The sequence below is a fragment of the Argopecten irradians genome, chromosome 5, assembly GCF_041381155.1.
Source record: "Argopecten irradians isolate NY chromosome 5, Ai_NY, whole genome shotgun sequence".
NCBI lineage: Eukaryota > Metazoa > Mollusca > Bivalvia > Pectinida > Pectinidae > Argopecten > Argopecten irradians.
Genome location: NC_091138.1, coordinates 4,525,225 through 4,539,645, shown reverse-complemented (window position 1 = coordinate 4,539,645; position 14,421 = coordinate 4,525,225). Strand labels below are relative to the sequence as shown.

The 14,421-nt window shown below is 33.2% G+C and overlaps 1 protein-coding gene across 1 annotated transcript in view; it reads left to right on the top strand.

Annotated features, from left to right (window-relative positions):
* The first annotated feature begins 1,031 nt into the window (after nucleotides 1–1,031).
* Nucleotides 1,032–14,421, top strand: part of LOC138324210 (prominin-1-A-like) — a 59,948-nt gene continuing 46,558 nt past the window's right edge. Inside the window, exons 1-6 of the mRNA XM_069269292.1 lie at nucleotides 1,032–1,218; nucleotides 3,022–3,088; nucleotides 3,935–4,018; nucleotides 4,410–4,600; nucleotides 13,165–13,233; nucleotides 13,440–13,503. Coding sequence (XP_069125393.1) covers nucleotides 1,060–1,218; nucleotides 3,022–3,088; nucleotides 3,935–4,018; nucleotides 4,410–4,600; nucleotides 13,165–13,233; nucleotides 13,440–13,503 — 634 coding nt within the window. The 5' untranslated portion in view covers nucleotides 1,032–1,059. The remainder of the gene's footprint in view (nucleotides 1,219–3,021; nucleotides 3,089–3,934; nucleotides 4,019–4,409; nucleotides 4,601–13,164; nucleotides 13,234–13,439; nucleotides 13,504–14,421) is intronic.

Genomic DNA, 14,421 nt, shown 5'->3' with positions numbered 1-14,421 from the left:
GGGGCTGAGGGGTAGGGCCTTAAAAGGGCAAATTTTCTTAATTTTAGCTTTAAAATCCTACTCCTCCTTCATCCTTGGATGAATTTCATCCATATTTGGTGTGAAACATCATTGGGGAAGGACAATCATATTTTATATAAATGAGTCTGGTTTGACCCCTAGGGGCTGAGGGGTGGGGCCCCAAAAGGGCAAATTTTCTTAATTTTAGCTGGCCCAATTCCTGTTTTCAGGTTTCGGTCTCCGATCTCAATGATTTTATAGGGGTTTAATTGATGCCGAACAACATACAACATTTTCGTAAAGATTTTTGGTATTCCAAGATGGCCGCTGGCCCACTTCCTGTTTTAAGGTTTCAACCTCCGATCTCAATGAAAATTGGTCTATTCGGGTTTTAATTGATGCCGAACTACATGAAAACATTTTCATAAAGATTTTGGTATTCCAAGATGGCCACTGGCCCACTTCCTGTTTTCAGGTTTCAGTCTCCGATCTCAATGAAAATTGTTCTATAGGGGTTTTAATTGATTCAGAAGGGGGAACTTTAGGTGAGGACAATCATATTTTATAAAGGACCAAGCTAAGACCCATGGGGATAGTACGGCGGAGGTCCAAAATGGGAGCTTTGCTGAAATTTGGCTTTAAAATCTGACGACTCCTCATATTAATCCTTGAATTGGTTACAACCATATTTGGATGAAGGGCTACCAAGTTTGTTCAACAAATTATATTTACCTATTTCAGAAACTTACATATTGAACTAAGGAGTTCCTTGTATTGTTTATATTAATCGTTAACCAATTTGCTTTATACTTTGACTTTGTTGTTTTGTGCCATGAGTCAGATGACCGTTAAGGCCCATGGGCCTCTTGTTATTGATACAGAAATCTCTGGATACATTATTGGTTTTGTATGACTATTTTTATCGATACAGAAATCTCTGGATACATTATTAATTTTGTATGACTATTTTTATCAATACAGAAATCTCTGGATACATTATTAATTTTGTATGACTATTTTTATCGATACAGAAATCTCTGGATACATTATTAATTTTGTATGACTATTTTTATTTCAATTAGAGCTGGTTGTATTGTTTCGGTCATATCAAATGAAATCCTCCATGCAAAGTTACGGAACGAAGACAACAAGGGTCCAGTCGGAATGTTAGAGGGAAGTTTTGATCGACTTGAAGAGTTCGCCATTGATACAGTCAAAGTATGTATCTCCACTACTCAACCATATAGATACCCAGCGTCCATTTATATAAAATTTTCTGCAGAACTGAGAGTTTCTCAATCTTTATAATGATCATATAAAGTTCCTTCTTTTTTACAGTTGCATTGCTTGAGATTTTTGTCATCTTTGAGATGTGTTGTTCTTGTTGTCCATAGGCTTGATAACAGACAATACTGTATAATTGTATATCACTTTAAATTCACAGTTTCCTATAGATCATATTCATAGAGGTTAAATATCAAGGTTCACTCATTGCAATAATTTTTTGAACTATATATTGTTCTAAGAAATATCATTGAGTTTCTAGATATTTCATCGGTGCTCCAAATTCACGGATTTCAGTGAAATACAAAGGTAATGAAAATAAGCCACCTATGTTTACCTATTCTACAGTAACTTATAAATGTCTCTGTGTTATACAGAAGTCATTCATCACAGTCAATCAAGCTGCATCTTCTAATAAACTTTATTGCAGGTGTTATGTGTATGTATTCTCCTGTATAGAACAAATGTGAAATTAGCTTGATATTGATAGAGAAGTGCCCATTAATTATGTATTGATTTGTTAGGTCATCTGACCTATAGTCATCATGTTTCGTCTGTTGTTATCCACTGTGTGCCTTCCGCTGTGGGTTAACTTTTCATATTTTGAACTTCTTCTCCAGTTCTGCAGGTGTAAATTATTTTGCTGAAACTTGTCTGAAATGATCCTGACATGGTCCCGACAGAGTGTTTTTGTTTTCAGGTCGATCCGAAATCCAAGATGGCCACCACAGCCACCATCTTGAAAACAAATTTTGAACTTTTTCTCAAGTTCCACCAGTGCAATTTGGCTGAAACTTGCCTGAAATGATCCTGACAAAGTGTTGTTATTTTTCGGGTCAATCTAAAAGTCCAAGATGGCCACCACAGCCGCCATCTGGAAAACCCATTTTGAACTTCTTTTCAAGTTCTACCGGTGTGATTTGGCTGAAACTTGCCTGAAATGATCCTGACATGCTCCCCACAAAGTGTTGTTATTTTTTGGATCAATCTGAAATCCAAGTCAGATGACCGTTAAGGCCCTTGGGCCTCTTGTTTAGTTAAAAATCCTATTACCGGGTAACAGGCAAGCCTGGGCCATTTAGGACATGTCCGGTTTGTTGGTTGAGGAAAGCCAGGAATCCTGGAGAAAAACAACTGACCAGCAGTCAGTACCTGGCGTCTGCTCCTCATGGAGTTTAAACTAGTGACTCAGAGGTGGAGGGCAGACATCGCGAAATTTGCTGGTCCTATGGACATGTCCAGCAAAATTTGACACAGACCGCCTATTTTAAAACCGGGTCCGGACCGACTGTCCGGCAATTACCGGGTATTGAGTACCAGAAGCCGGTAGAAATGGCATATTATGCAGGTGCCAAACCTGGCAAAAACGTAAACTGCATAAGATAATCATGAAAACAATTGCCTGGATACTAACAGCAGGAAGTTATGTTTACTTCAAAAATTCACATTAATGTTTGGTCCAGCAAAATCTTGTTCCGTCCGGCTTGCTCACAGCCCTTGCCGATCCGAATGTCCAGCCATTTTTTCCAGCTTTCTTGATGTCTGGGGATCTTGTGGTAATATGTTTGGACATCTTAACCACTCCCTCTACATTAATTGTAAAGGTATAAATATGGTGTATATGTACTGTTACTTTATAAATGCACTTTATGATGGTTTTACCATCCATTTCCTTAGTGTCTCACATTTAACGTTGAATCCTGAGGTAATAAATACCATTGATTTGTGTTGTTTTAGGAGATAGAACAAGCAGGCAGCGTTACTTTGGACAGAACTGTTTCTGGGGTCGTATCCAGAATACGAGGTAACATCATTTATAACAAAATAGATATATTAGAGACATTTCAAATTTCTATTCCATTTAGACACACACAAATTTTCACAAATTGCTAACACAGTTAAAGTACATGTACCGTTATATGATACCATATACAACGGTAGATGGATGTTTTTACGGATCAAAAATTTCACAATTTTGACTGAAACAGGAAATCAGATAGTGGTGAATTAATTTTATGAAATTGTCGTTAGAGTACATCAAACTAATCTATTACATATATTTAGGAATGAAATTTACTTTACATAAAGTCACAATACCCACTTTAGAAACAATTGAAAATATTGAAATTTCCAGAGCTTTTTCTTACTGCTTTGGGAAGGGGACATGTGGCTTTGAATTTGGGAAAATGTGCGACAAAAGTTAGATTTGTGAAAAATTATGAGATATGAAATAAAGCATAACAAACAAGATTTTTTAATTCCAGTGCAATATACCCGGTATGTACATTTCTGAAGCCAATTCACAAATATTTAAAGTTTAACCAACTAAGTTCATGCACTATTTTTGTATAGTTTTCAAGAAACTTTGATTTGGGGAAAGGTAAGGCTTGAATTGGGGAAAAAAATCAGAGGCTTTGCCATAGGGAATGGGGCCAAAAATCAGCCCCAAATCATGCTGGAAAAAAACCCTGATTTCTCTAGGAATAAATTTGTATGCTCTAGTAAATGTGCCGCAAATAAAAAAAATCCCTAAAAGTAAATTCAAAAAGTTCCTGAAGCTATATTGGAATGATTTAATTTTTAGTATATGAAAATTCACTGTTATAACTATGGATATTCAATGCTGAATGATTTCAATTTTTTTAAACAGATGCTACTAATACAACGATTGATGACGTGAAAAAGACAATTAATGCAGAGAAATTATTGACAGATGCTGAGAATCTTGGAACAGGTACTTAATACAATCACAGAAATGTGCATTAATTGTATGTTTTATGATTAGGAGTTTGGTATAGTTTAGTCTGTACACAAAGGTTTATCATTAATTCAGTCATGTCCGTATTTGTCACATACTTCAATTTGATTTTTTTCTAATGACCAATCTTCAACACAGACCTCTTGTACACAGTCATTTATAACAGATCTTCAGTTTAGCCTATTAACATTATGGCTGGGGGAGGGGAGAACTATGTTCAGGTTACCTTAGCAGTTTTTATTAAGATATGAAGTGTGAAGTTATTCAATATTGTTTTTTTTAAATGGTTTAAACCTCAACATAATCAAGTTTAACCATACTTGTGGCTTTGCTATTATCATACTTACTTCGTGAAATTTGTATACAGATGCGTCGGCTGTTTTGAGAGATTTACAAAATGTCACGACTACATTGGAGGCTATAAAGGACCTCAACACAAAGATAAATGAAACACTGACTGGTGTTAAAACTGCTGTCACTACTACCTGTACTGACTATGGCCTCTCTTCTGGTGCCTGTCCAGCTATTAATGTGGATGTTGGAACAGATTTTACAGGGGTAAGTAGAATAAGTATTACAGTAAAACAGGATATAACGAACCTCAGGCCGGGTAAGTAGAATAAGTATTACAGTAAAACAGGATATAACAAACCTCAGGGGTAAGTAGAATAAGTATTACAGTAAAACAGGATATAACGAACCTCAGGGGTAAGTAGAATAAGTATTACAGTAAAACAGGATATAACAAACCTCAGGGGTAAGTAGAATAAGTATTACAGTAAAACAGGATATAACAAACCTCAGGGGTAAGTAGAATAAGTATTACAGTAAAACAGGATATAACGAAACCTCAGGGGTAAGTAGAATAAGTATTACAGTAAAACAGGATATAACAAACCTCAGGGGTAAGTAGAATAAGTATTACAGTAAAACAGGATATAACAAACCTCAGGGGTAAGTAGAATAAGTATTACAGTAAAACAGGATATAACAAACCTCAGGGGTAAGTAGAATAAGTATTACAGTAAAACAGGATATAACAAACCTCAGAGGTAAGTATAATAAGTATTACAGTAAAACAGGATATAACAAACCTCAGGGGTAAGTAGAATAAGTATTACAGTAAAACAGGATATAACTAACCTCAGGGGTAAATAGAGTAAGTATTACAGTAAAACAGGATATAACAAACCTCAGGGGTAAGTATAATAAGTATTACAGTAAAACAGGATATAACAAACCTCAGGGGTAAGTAGAATAAGTATTACAATAAAACAGGACATAACGAACCTCAGGGGTAAGTAGAATAAGTATTACAGTAAAACAGGATATAACAAACCTCAGGGGTAAGTAGAATAAGTATTACAGTAAAACAGGATATAACGAACCTCAGGGGTAAGTAGAATAAGTATTACAGTAAAACACAGGATATAACAAACCTCAGGGGTAAGTAGAATAAGTATTACAGTAAAACAGGATATAACAAACCTCAGGGGTAAGTAGAATAAGTATTACAGTAAAACAGGATATAACAAACCTCAGGGGTAAGTAGAATAAGTATTACAGTAAAACAGGATATAACAAACCTCAGGGGTAAGTAGAATAAGTATTACAGTAAAACAGAAAACAACTCAGAAGTATAACAAACACGATATAACAACTCAGGGGTAAGTAGAATAAGTATTACAGTAAAACAGCCTGATATAACAAACCTCAGGGGTAAGTAGAATAAGTATTACAGTAAAACAGGATATAACAAACCTCAGGGGTAAGTAGAATAAGTATTACAGTAAAACAGGATATAACAAACCTCAGGGGTAAGTAGAATAAGTATTACAGTAAAACAGCCTGATATAACAAACCTCAGGGGTAAGTAGAATAAGTATTACAGTAAAACAGGATATAACAAACCTCAGGGGTAAGTAGAATAAGTATTACAGTAAAACAGGATATAACAAACCTCAGGGGTAAGTAGAATAAGTATTACAGTAAAACAGCCTGATATAACAAACCTCAGGGGTAAGTAGAATAAGTATTACAGTAAAACAGGATATAACAAACCTCAGGGGTAAGTAGAATAAGTATTACAGTAAAACAGGATATAACAAACCTCAGGGATAAGTAGAATAAGTATTACAGTAAAACAGGATATAACAAACCTCAGGGGTAAGTAGAATAAGTATTACAGTAAAACAGGATATAACAAACCTCAGGGGTAAGTAGAATAAGTATTACAGTAAAACAGCCTGATATAACAAACCTCAGGGGTAAGTAGAATAAGTATTACAGTAAAACAGGATATAACAAACCTCAGGGGTAAGTAGAATAAGTATTACAGTCAAACAGGATATAACGAACCTGAGGCCGGGTAAGTAGAATAAGTATTACAGTAAAACAAATATATAACAAACCTCAGGGGTAAGTAGAATAACTATTACAATAAAACAGGATATAACAAACCTCAGGGGTAAGTAGAATAAGTATTACAATAAAACAGGACATAACAAACCTCAGGGGTAAGTAGAATAAGTATTACAGTAAAACAGGATATAACAAACCTCAGGGGTAAGTAGAATAAGTATTACAGTAAAACAGGATATAACAAACCTCAGGGGTAAGTAGAATAAGTATTACAGTAAAACAGGATATAACAAACCTCAGGGGTAAGTATAATAAGTATTACAGTAAAACAGGATATAACAAACCTCAGGGGTAAGTAGAATAAGTATTACAGTAAAACAGGATATAACAAACCTCAGAGGTAAGTATAATAAGTATTACAGTAAAACAGGATATAACAAACCTCAGGGGTAAGTAGAATAAGTATTACAATAAAACAGGATATAACAAACCTCAGGGGTAAGTAGAATAAGTATTACAGTAAAACAGGATATAACAAACCTCAGGGGTAAGTAGAATAAGTATTACAGTAAAACAGGATATAACAAACCTCAGGGGTAAGTAGAATAAGTATTACAGTAAAACAGGATATAACAAACCTCAGGGGTAAGTAGAATAAGTATTACAGTAAAACAGGATATAACAAACCTCAGAGGTAAGTAGAATAAGTATTACAGTAAAACAGGATATAACAAACCTCAGGGGTAAGTAGAATAAGTATTACAGTAAAACAGCCTGATATAACAAACCTCAGGGGTAAGTAGAATAAGTATTACAGTAAAACAGCCTGATATAACAAACCTCAGGGGTAAGTATAATAAGTATTACAGTAAAACAGCCTGATATAACAAACCTCAGGGGTAAGTAGAATAAGTATTACAGTAAAACAGGATATAACAAACCTCAGGGGTAAGTAGAATAAGTATTACAGTAAAACAGGATATAACAAACCTCAGGGGTAAGTAGAATAAGTATTACAGTAAAACAGCCTGATATAACAAACCTCAGGTGTAAGTAGAATAAGTATTACAGTAAAACAGGATATAACAAACCTCAGGGATAAGTAGAATAAGTATTACAGTAAAACAGGATATAACAAACCTCAGGTGTAAGTAGAATAAGTATTACAGTAAAACAGGATATAACAAACCTCAGAGGTAAGTAGAATAAGTATTACAGTAAAACAGGATATAACAAACCTCAGGGGTAAGTAGAATAAGTATTACAGTAAAACAGGATATAATAAACCTCAGGGGTAAGTAGAATAAGTATTACAGTAAAACAGGATATAACGAACCTCAGGGGTAAGTATAATAAGTATTACAGTAAAACAGGATATAACAAACCTCAGGGGTAAGTAGAATAAGTATTACAGTAAAACAGGATATAACAAACCTCAGGGGTAAGTAGAATAAGTATTACAGTAAAACAGGATATAACAAACCTCAGGGGTAAGTAGAATAAGTATTACAGTAAAACAGGATATAACAAACCTCAGGGGTAAGTAGAATAAGTATTACAGTAAAACAGGATATAACAAACCTCAGGGGTAAGTAGAATAAGTATTACAGTAAAACAGGATATAACAAACCTCAGAGGTAAGTAGAATAAGTATTACAGTAAAACAGGATATAACAAACCTCAGGGGTAAGTAGAATAAGTATTACAGTAAAACAGGATATAACAAACCTCAGGGGTAAGTAGAATAAGTATTACAGTAAAACAGGATATAACGAACCTGAGGCCGGGTAAGTAGAATAAGTATTACAGTAAAACAGGATATAACAAACCTCAGGGGTAAGTAGAATAAGTATTACAGTAAAACAGCCTGATATAACAAACCTCAGGGGTAAGTAGAATAAGTATTACAGTAAAACAGGATATAACAAACCTCAGGGGTAAGTAGAATAAGTATTACAGTAAAACAGGATATAACAAACCTCAGGGGTAAGTAGAATAAGTATTACAGTAAAACAGCCTGATATAACAAACCTCAGGTGTAAGTAGAATAAGTATTACAGTAAAACAGGATATAACAAACCTCAGGGGTAAGTAGAATAAGTATTACAGTAAAACAGCCTGATATAACAAACCTCAGGTGTAAGTAGAATAAGTATTACAGTAAAACAGGATATAACAAACCTCAGGGGTAAGTAGAATAAGTATTACAGTAAAACAGGATATAACGAACCTCAGGGGTAAGTAGAATAAGTATTACAATAAAACAGGATATAACAAACCTCAGGGGTAAGTAGAATAAGTATTACAGTAAAACAGGATATAACAAACCTCAGGGGTAAGTAAAATAAGTATTACAGTAAAACAGGATATAACGAACCTCAGGGGTAAGTAGAATAAGTATTACAGTAAAACAGCCTGATATAACAAACCTCAGGGGTAAGTAGAATAAGTATTACAGTAAAACAGCCTGATATAACAAACCTCAGGGGTAAGTAGAATAAGTATTACAGTAAAACAGGACATAACAAACCTCAGGGGTAAGTAGAATAAGTATTACAGTAAAACAGGATATAACAAACCTCAGGGGTAAGTAGAATAAGTATTACAGTAAAACAGGATATAACAAACCTCAGGGGTAAGTAGAATAAGTATTACAGTAAAACAGGTTATAACAAACCTCAGGGGTAAGTAGAATAAGTATTACAATAAAACAGGATATAACAAACCTCAGGGTAAGTAGAATAAGTATTACAGTAAAACAGGATATAACAAACCTCAGGGGTAAGTAGAATAAGTATTACAGTAAAACAGGATATAACAAACCTCAGGGGTAAGTAGAATAAGTATTACAGTAAAACAGCCTGATATAACAAACCTCAGGGGTAAGTAGAATAAGTATTACAGTAAAACAGGATATAACAAACCTCAGGGGTAAGTAGAATAAGTATTACAGTAAAACAGGATATAACAAACCTCAGGGGCAAGTAGAATAAGTATTACAGTAAAACAGGATATAACAAACCTCAGGGGTAAGTAGAATAAGTATTACAGTAAAACAGGATATAACAAACCTCAGGGGTAAGTAGAATAAGTATTACAGTAAAACAGGATATAACAAACCTCAGGGGTAAGTAGAATAAGTATTACAGTAAAACAGGATATAACGAACCTCAGGGGTAAATAGAATAAGTATTACAGTAAAACAGCCTGATATAACAAACCTCAGAGGTAAGTAGAATAAGTATTACAGTAAAACAGGATATAACAAACCTCAGGGGTAAGTAGAATAAGTATTACAGTAAAACAGGATATAACAAACCTCAGGGGTAAGTAGAATAAGTATTACAGTAAAACAGGATATAACAAACCTCAGGGGTAAGTAGAATAAGTATTACAGTAAAACAGGATATAATAAACCTCAGAGGTAAGTAGAATAAGTATTACAGTAAAACAGGATATAACAAACCTCAGAGGTAAGTATAATAAGTATTACAGTAAAACAGGATATAACAAACCTCAGGGATAAGTAGAATAAGTATTACAGTAAAACAGGATATAACAAACCTCAGAGGTAAGTAGAATAAGTATTACAGTAAAACAGGATATAACAAACCTCAGGTGTAAGTAGAATAAGTATTACAGTAAAACAGGATATAACAAACCTCAGGGGTAAGTAGAATAAGTATTACAGTAAAACAGGATATAGCAAACCTCAGAGGTAAGTAGAATAAGTATTACAGTAAAACAGGATATAACAAACCTCAGGGGTAAATAGAATAAGTATTACAGTAAAACAGGACATAACGAACCTCAGAGGTAAATAGAATAAGTATTACAGTAAAACAGCCTGATATAACGAACCTCAGGGGTAAGTAGAATAAGTATTACAGTAAAACAGGATATAACAAACCTCAGGGGTAAGTAGAATAAGTATTACAGTAAAACAGGATATAAACGAACCTCAGGGGTAAGTAGAATAAGTATTACAGTAAAACAGGATATAACGAACCTCAGGGGTAAGTAGAATAAGTATTACAATAAAACAGGATATAACAAACCTCAGGGGTAAGTAGAATAAGTATTACAGTAAAACAGGATATAACAAACCTCAGGGGTAAGTAGAATAAGTATTACAGTAAAACAGGATATAACAAACCTCAGGGGTAAGTAGAATAAGTATTACAGTAAAACAGGACATAACAAACCTCAGGGGTAAGTAGAATAAGTATTACAGTAAAACAGGATATAACAAACCTCAGGGGTAAGTAGAATAAGTATTACAGTAAAACAGGATATAACAAACCTCAGGGGTAAGTATAATAAGTATTACAGTAAAACAGGATATAACAAACCTCAGGGATAAGTAGAATAAGTATTACAGTAAAACAGGATATAACAAACCTCAGGGGTAAGTATAATAAGTATTACAGTAAAACAGGATATAACAAACCTCAGGGGTAAGTAGAATAAGTATTACAGTAAAACAGGATATAACAAACCTCAGAGGTAAGTAGAATAAGTATTACAGTAAAACAGCCTGATATAACAAACCTCAGGGGTAAGTAGAATAAGTATTACAATAAAACAGGATATAACAAACCTCAGGGGTAAGTAGAATAAGTATTACAGTAAAACAGGATATAACAAAACCTCAGGGGTAAGTAGAATAAGTATTACAGTAAAACAGGATATAACAAACCTCAGGGGTAAGTAGAATAAGTAAGTATTACAGTAAAACAGGATATAACAAACCTCAGGGGTAAGTAGAATAAGTATTACAGTAAAACAGGATATAACAAACCTCAGGGGTAAGTAGAATAAGTATTACATAAAAACAGGATATAACAAACCTCAGGGGTAAGTAGAATAAGTATTACAGTAAAACAGGATATAACAAACCTCAGGGGTAAGTAGAATAAGTATTACAATAAAACAGGATATAACAAACCTCAGGGGTAAGTAGAATAAGTATTACAATAAAACAGGATATAACAAACCTCAGGGGTAAGTAGAATAAGTATTACAATAAAACAGGATATAACAAACCTCAGGGGTAAGTAGAATAAGTATTACAATAAAACAGGATATAACAAACCTCAGGGGTAAGTAGAATAAGTATTACAGTAAAACAGGATATAACAAACCTCAGGGGTAAGTAGAATAAGTATTACATAAAACAGGATATAACAAACCTCAGGGGTAAGTAGAATAAGTATTACAGTAAAACAGGATATAACAAACCTCAGGGGTAAGTAGAATAAGTATTACAGTAAAACAGGATATAACAAACCTCAGGGGTAAGTAGAATAAGTATTACAATAAAACAGGATATAACAAACCTCAGGGGTAAGTAGAATAAGTATTACAGTAAAACAGGATATAACAAACCTCAGGGGTAAGTAGAATAAGTATTACAGTAAAACAGGATATAACAAACCTCAGGGGTAAGTAGAATAAGTATTACAGTAAAACAGGATATAACAAACCTCAGGGGTAAGTAGAATAAGTATTACAGTAAAACAGGATATAAACAAACCTCAGGGGTAAGTAGAATAAGTATTACAGTAAAACAGGATATAACAAACCTCAGGGGTAAGTAGAATAAGTATTACAATAAAACAGGATATAACAAACCTCAGGGGTAAGTAGAATAAGTATTACAGTAAAACAGGATATAACAAACCTCAGGGGTAAGTAGAATAAGTATTACAGTAAAACAGGATATAACAAACCTCAGGGGTAAGTAGAATAAGTATTACAGTAAAACAGGATATAACAAACCTCAGGGATAAGTAGAATAAGTATTACAGTAAAACAGGATATAACGAACCTCAGGGGTAAGTATAATAAGTATTACAGTAAAACAGGATATAACAAACCTCAGGGGTAAGTAGAATAAGTATTACAGTAAAACAGGATATAACAAACCTCAGGGTAAGTAGAATAAGTATTACAATAAAACAGGACATAACGAACCTCAGGGGTAAGTAGAATAAGTATTACAGTAAAACAGGATATAACAAACCTCAGGGGTAAGTAGAATAAGTATTACAGTAAAACAGGATATAATAAACCTCAGAGGTAAGTAGAATAAGTATTACAGTAAAACAGGATATAACAAACCTCAGAGGTAAATAGAATAAGTATTACAGTAAAACAGGATATAACAAACCTCAGAGGTAAGTAGAATAAGTATTACAGTAAAACAGGATATAACAAACCTCAGGGGTAAATAGAATAAGTATTACAGTAAAACAGGATATAACAAACCTCAGAGGTAAGTAGAATAAGTATTACAGTAAAACAGGATATAACAAACCTCAGGGGTAAGTAGAATAAGTATTACAGTAAAACAGGATATAACAAACCTCAGGGGTAAGTAGAATAAGTATTACAGTAAAACAGGATATAACAAACCTCAGGGGTAAGTAGAATAAGTATTACAGTAAAACAGGATATAACGAACCTCAGGGGTAAGTAGAATAAGTATTACAGTAAAACAGCCTGATATAACAAACCTCAGGGGACCAACTAATTCACAATGTTATAAGCATAGTTCATCATACACATATTAATTACTACATTATAACCATGAATTCACTGCAAGCGTGTTTGCTATAAAGTAACATGTTGTGTTATATTTTTACAGAGGACTGGTTTAAGATACATTCTAATTTAGCAATACAGGCCATTTGGGCATCTTATTTTTCTCAAAATGATAAAAACATCCTTTTATGCTTTCCTTTATTTTTTTTTTACAGATTGCCGGTTTATCAAACGAAATATCGAAGATGAGCGGAGCACAAGGAATAATTAATCAAACTCAAACTGTAAGAAACTTAAGCCATTTTACTCTGATACCTGGTCTTCTCATGCTCCAATGTTTAAGATGTTTGAAAGTATCACACTGCTGTATAATTGTGATAAGAATAAAAATAATGATAAAGAAAATCTAGAAATGAACAATCATTGCCTGTATCTTATAGGGAATGTTTTGCTGCAAGAGAATTTTTAATTTCTGATATTTATTTTTCAGGCTAGAGAGGAGTTTAATAAGTTACAAGCCAATCTGGAAAGAGAAATAAACAACCAAATTAATAGTAAGTTATAGAATATGATGGTAGTAAATTAAAGAATATGACAGAAGAACATTTTAGAATATGACAGCAGTATCTATAGAATATGACAGTAGTTATTTATAGAATATGACAGTAGTAAGTTGTAGAATATGACAGTAGTAAGTTATAAAATATGACAGTAGTCAGTTATAGAATATGACAGTAGTAAATTATAGAATATGACAGTAGTAAGTTATAGAATATGACATTAGTAAGTTGTAGAATATGACAGTAGCCAGTTATAGAATATGACAGTAATATCTATAGAATATGACAGTAGTAAGTTATAGAATATGACAGTAGTCAGTTATAGAATATGACAGTAGTCAGTTATAGAATATGACAGTAGTCAGTTATAGAATATGACAGAAGTAAGTTATAGAATATGACAGTAGTAAGTTATAGAATATGACAGTAGTAAGTTATAGAATATGACAGTAGTCAGTTATAGAATATGACAGAAGTATAGAATTACAGTAGTAATATAGAATATGACAGTAGTCAGTTATAGAATATGACAGTAGTATTATAGAATATGACAGTAGTAAGTTATAGAATATGACAGTAGTCAGTTATAGAATATGACAGTAGTCAGTTATAGAATATGACAGTAGTCAGTTATAGAATATGACAGTAGTAAGTTATAGAATATGACAGTAGTAAGTTATAGAATATGACAGAAGTAAGTTATAGAATATGACAGTAGTAAGTTATAGAATATGACAGTAGTCAGTTATAGAATATGACAGTAGTAAGTTATAGAATATGACAGTAGTAAGTTATAGAATATGACAGTAGTAAGTTATAGAATATGACAGTAGTAAGTTATAGAATATGACAGTAGTAAGTTATAGAATATGACAGTAGTAAGTTATAGAATATGACAGTAGTAAGTTATAG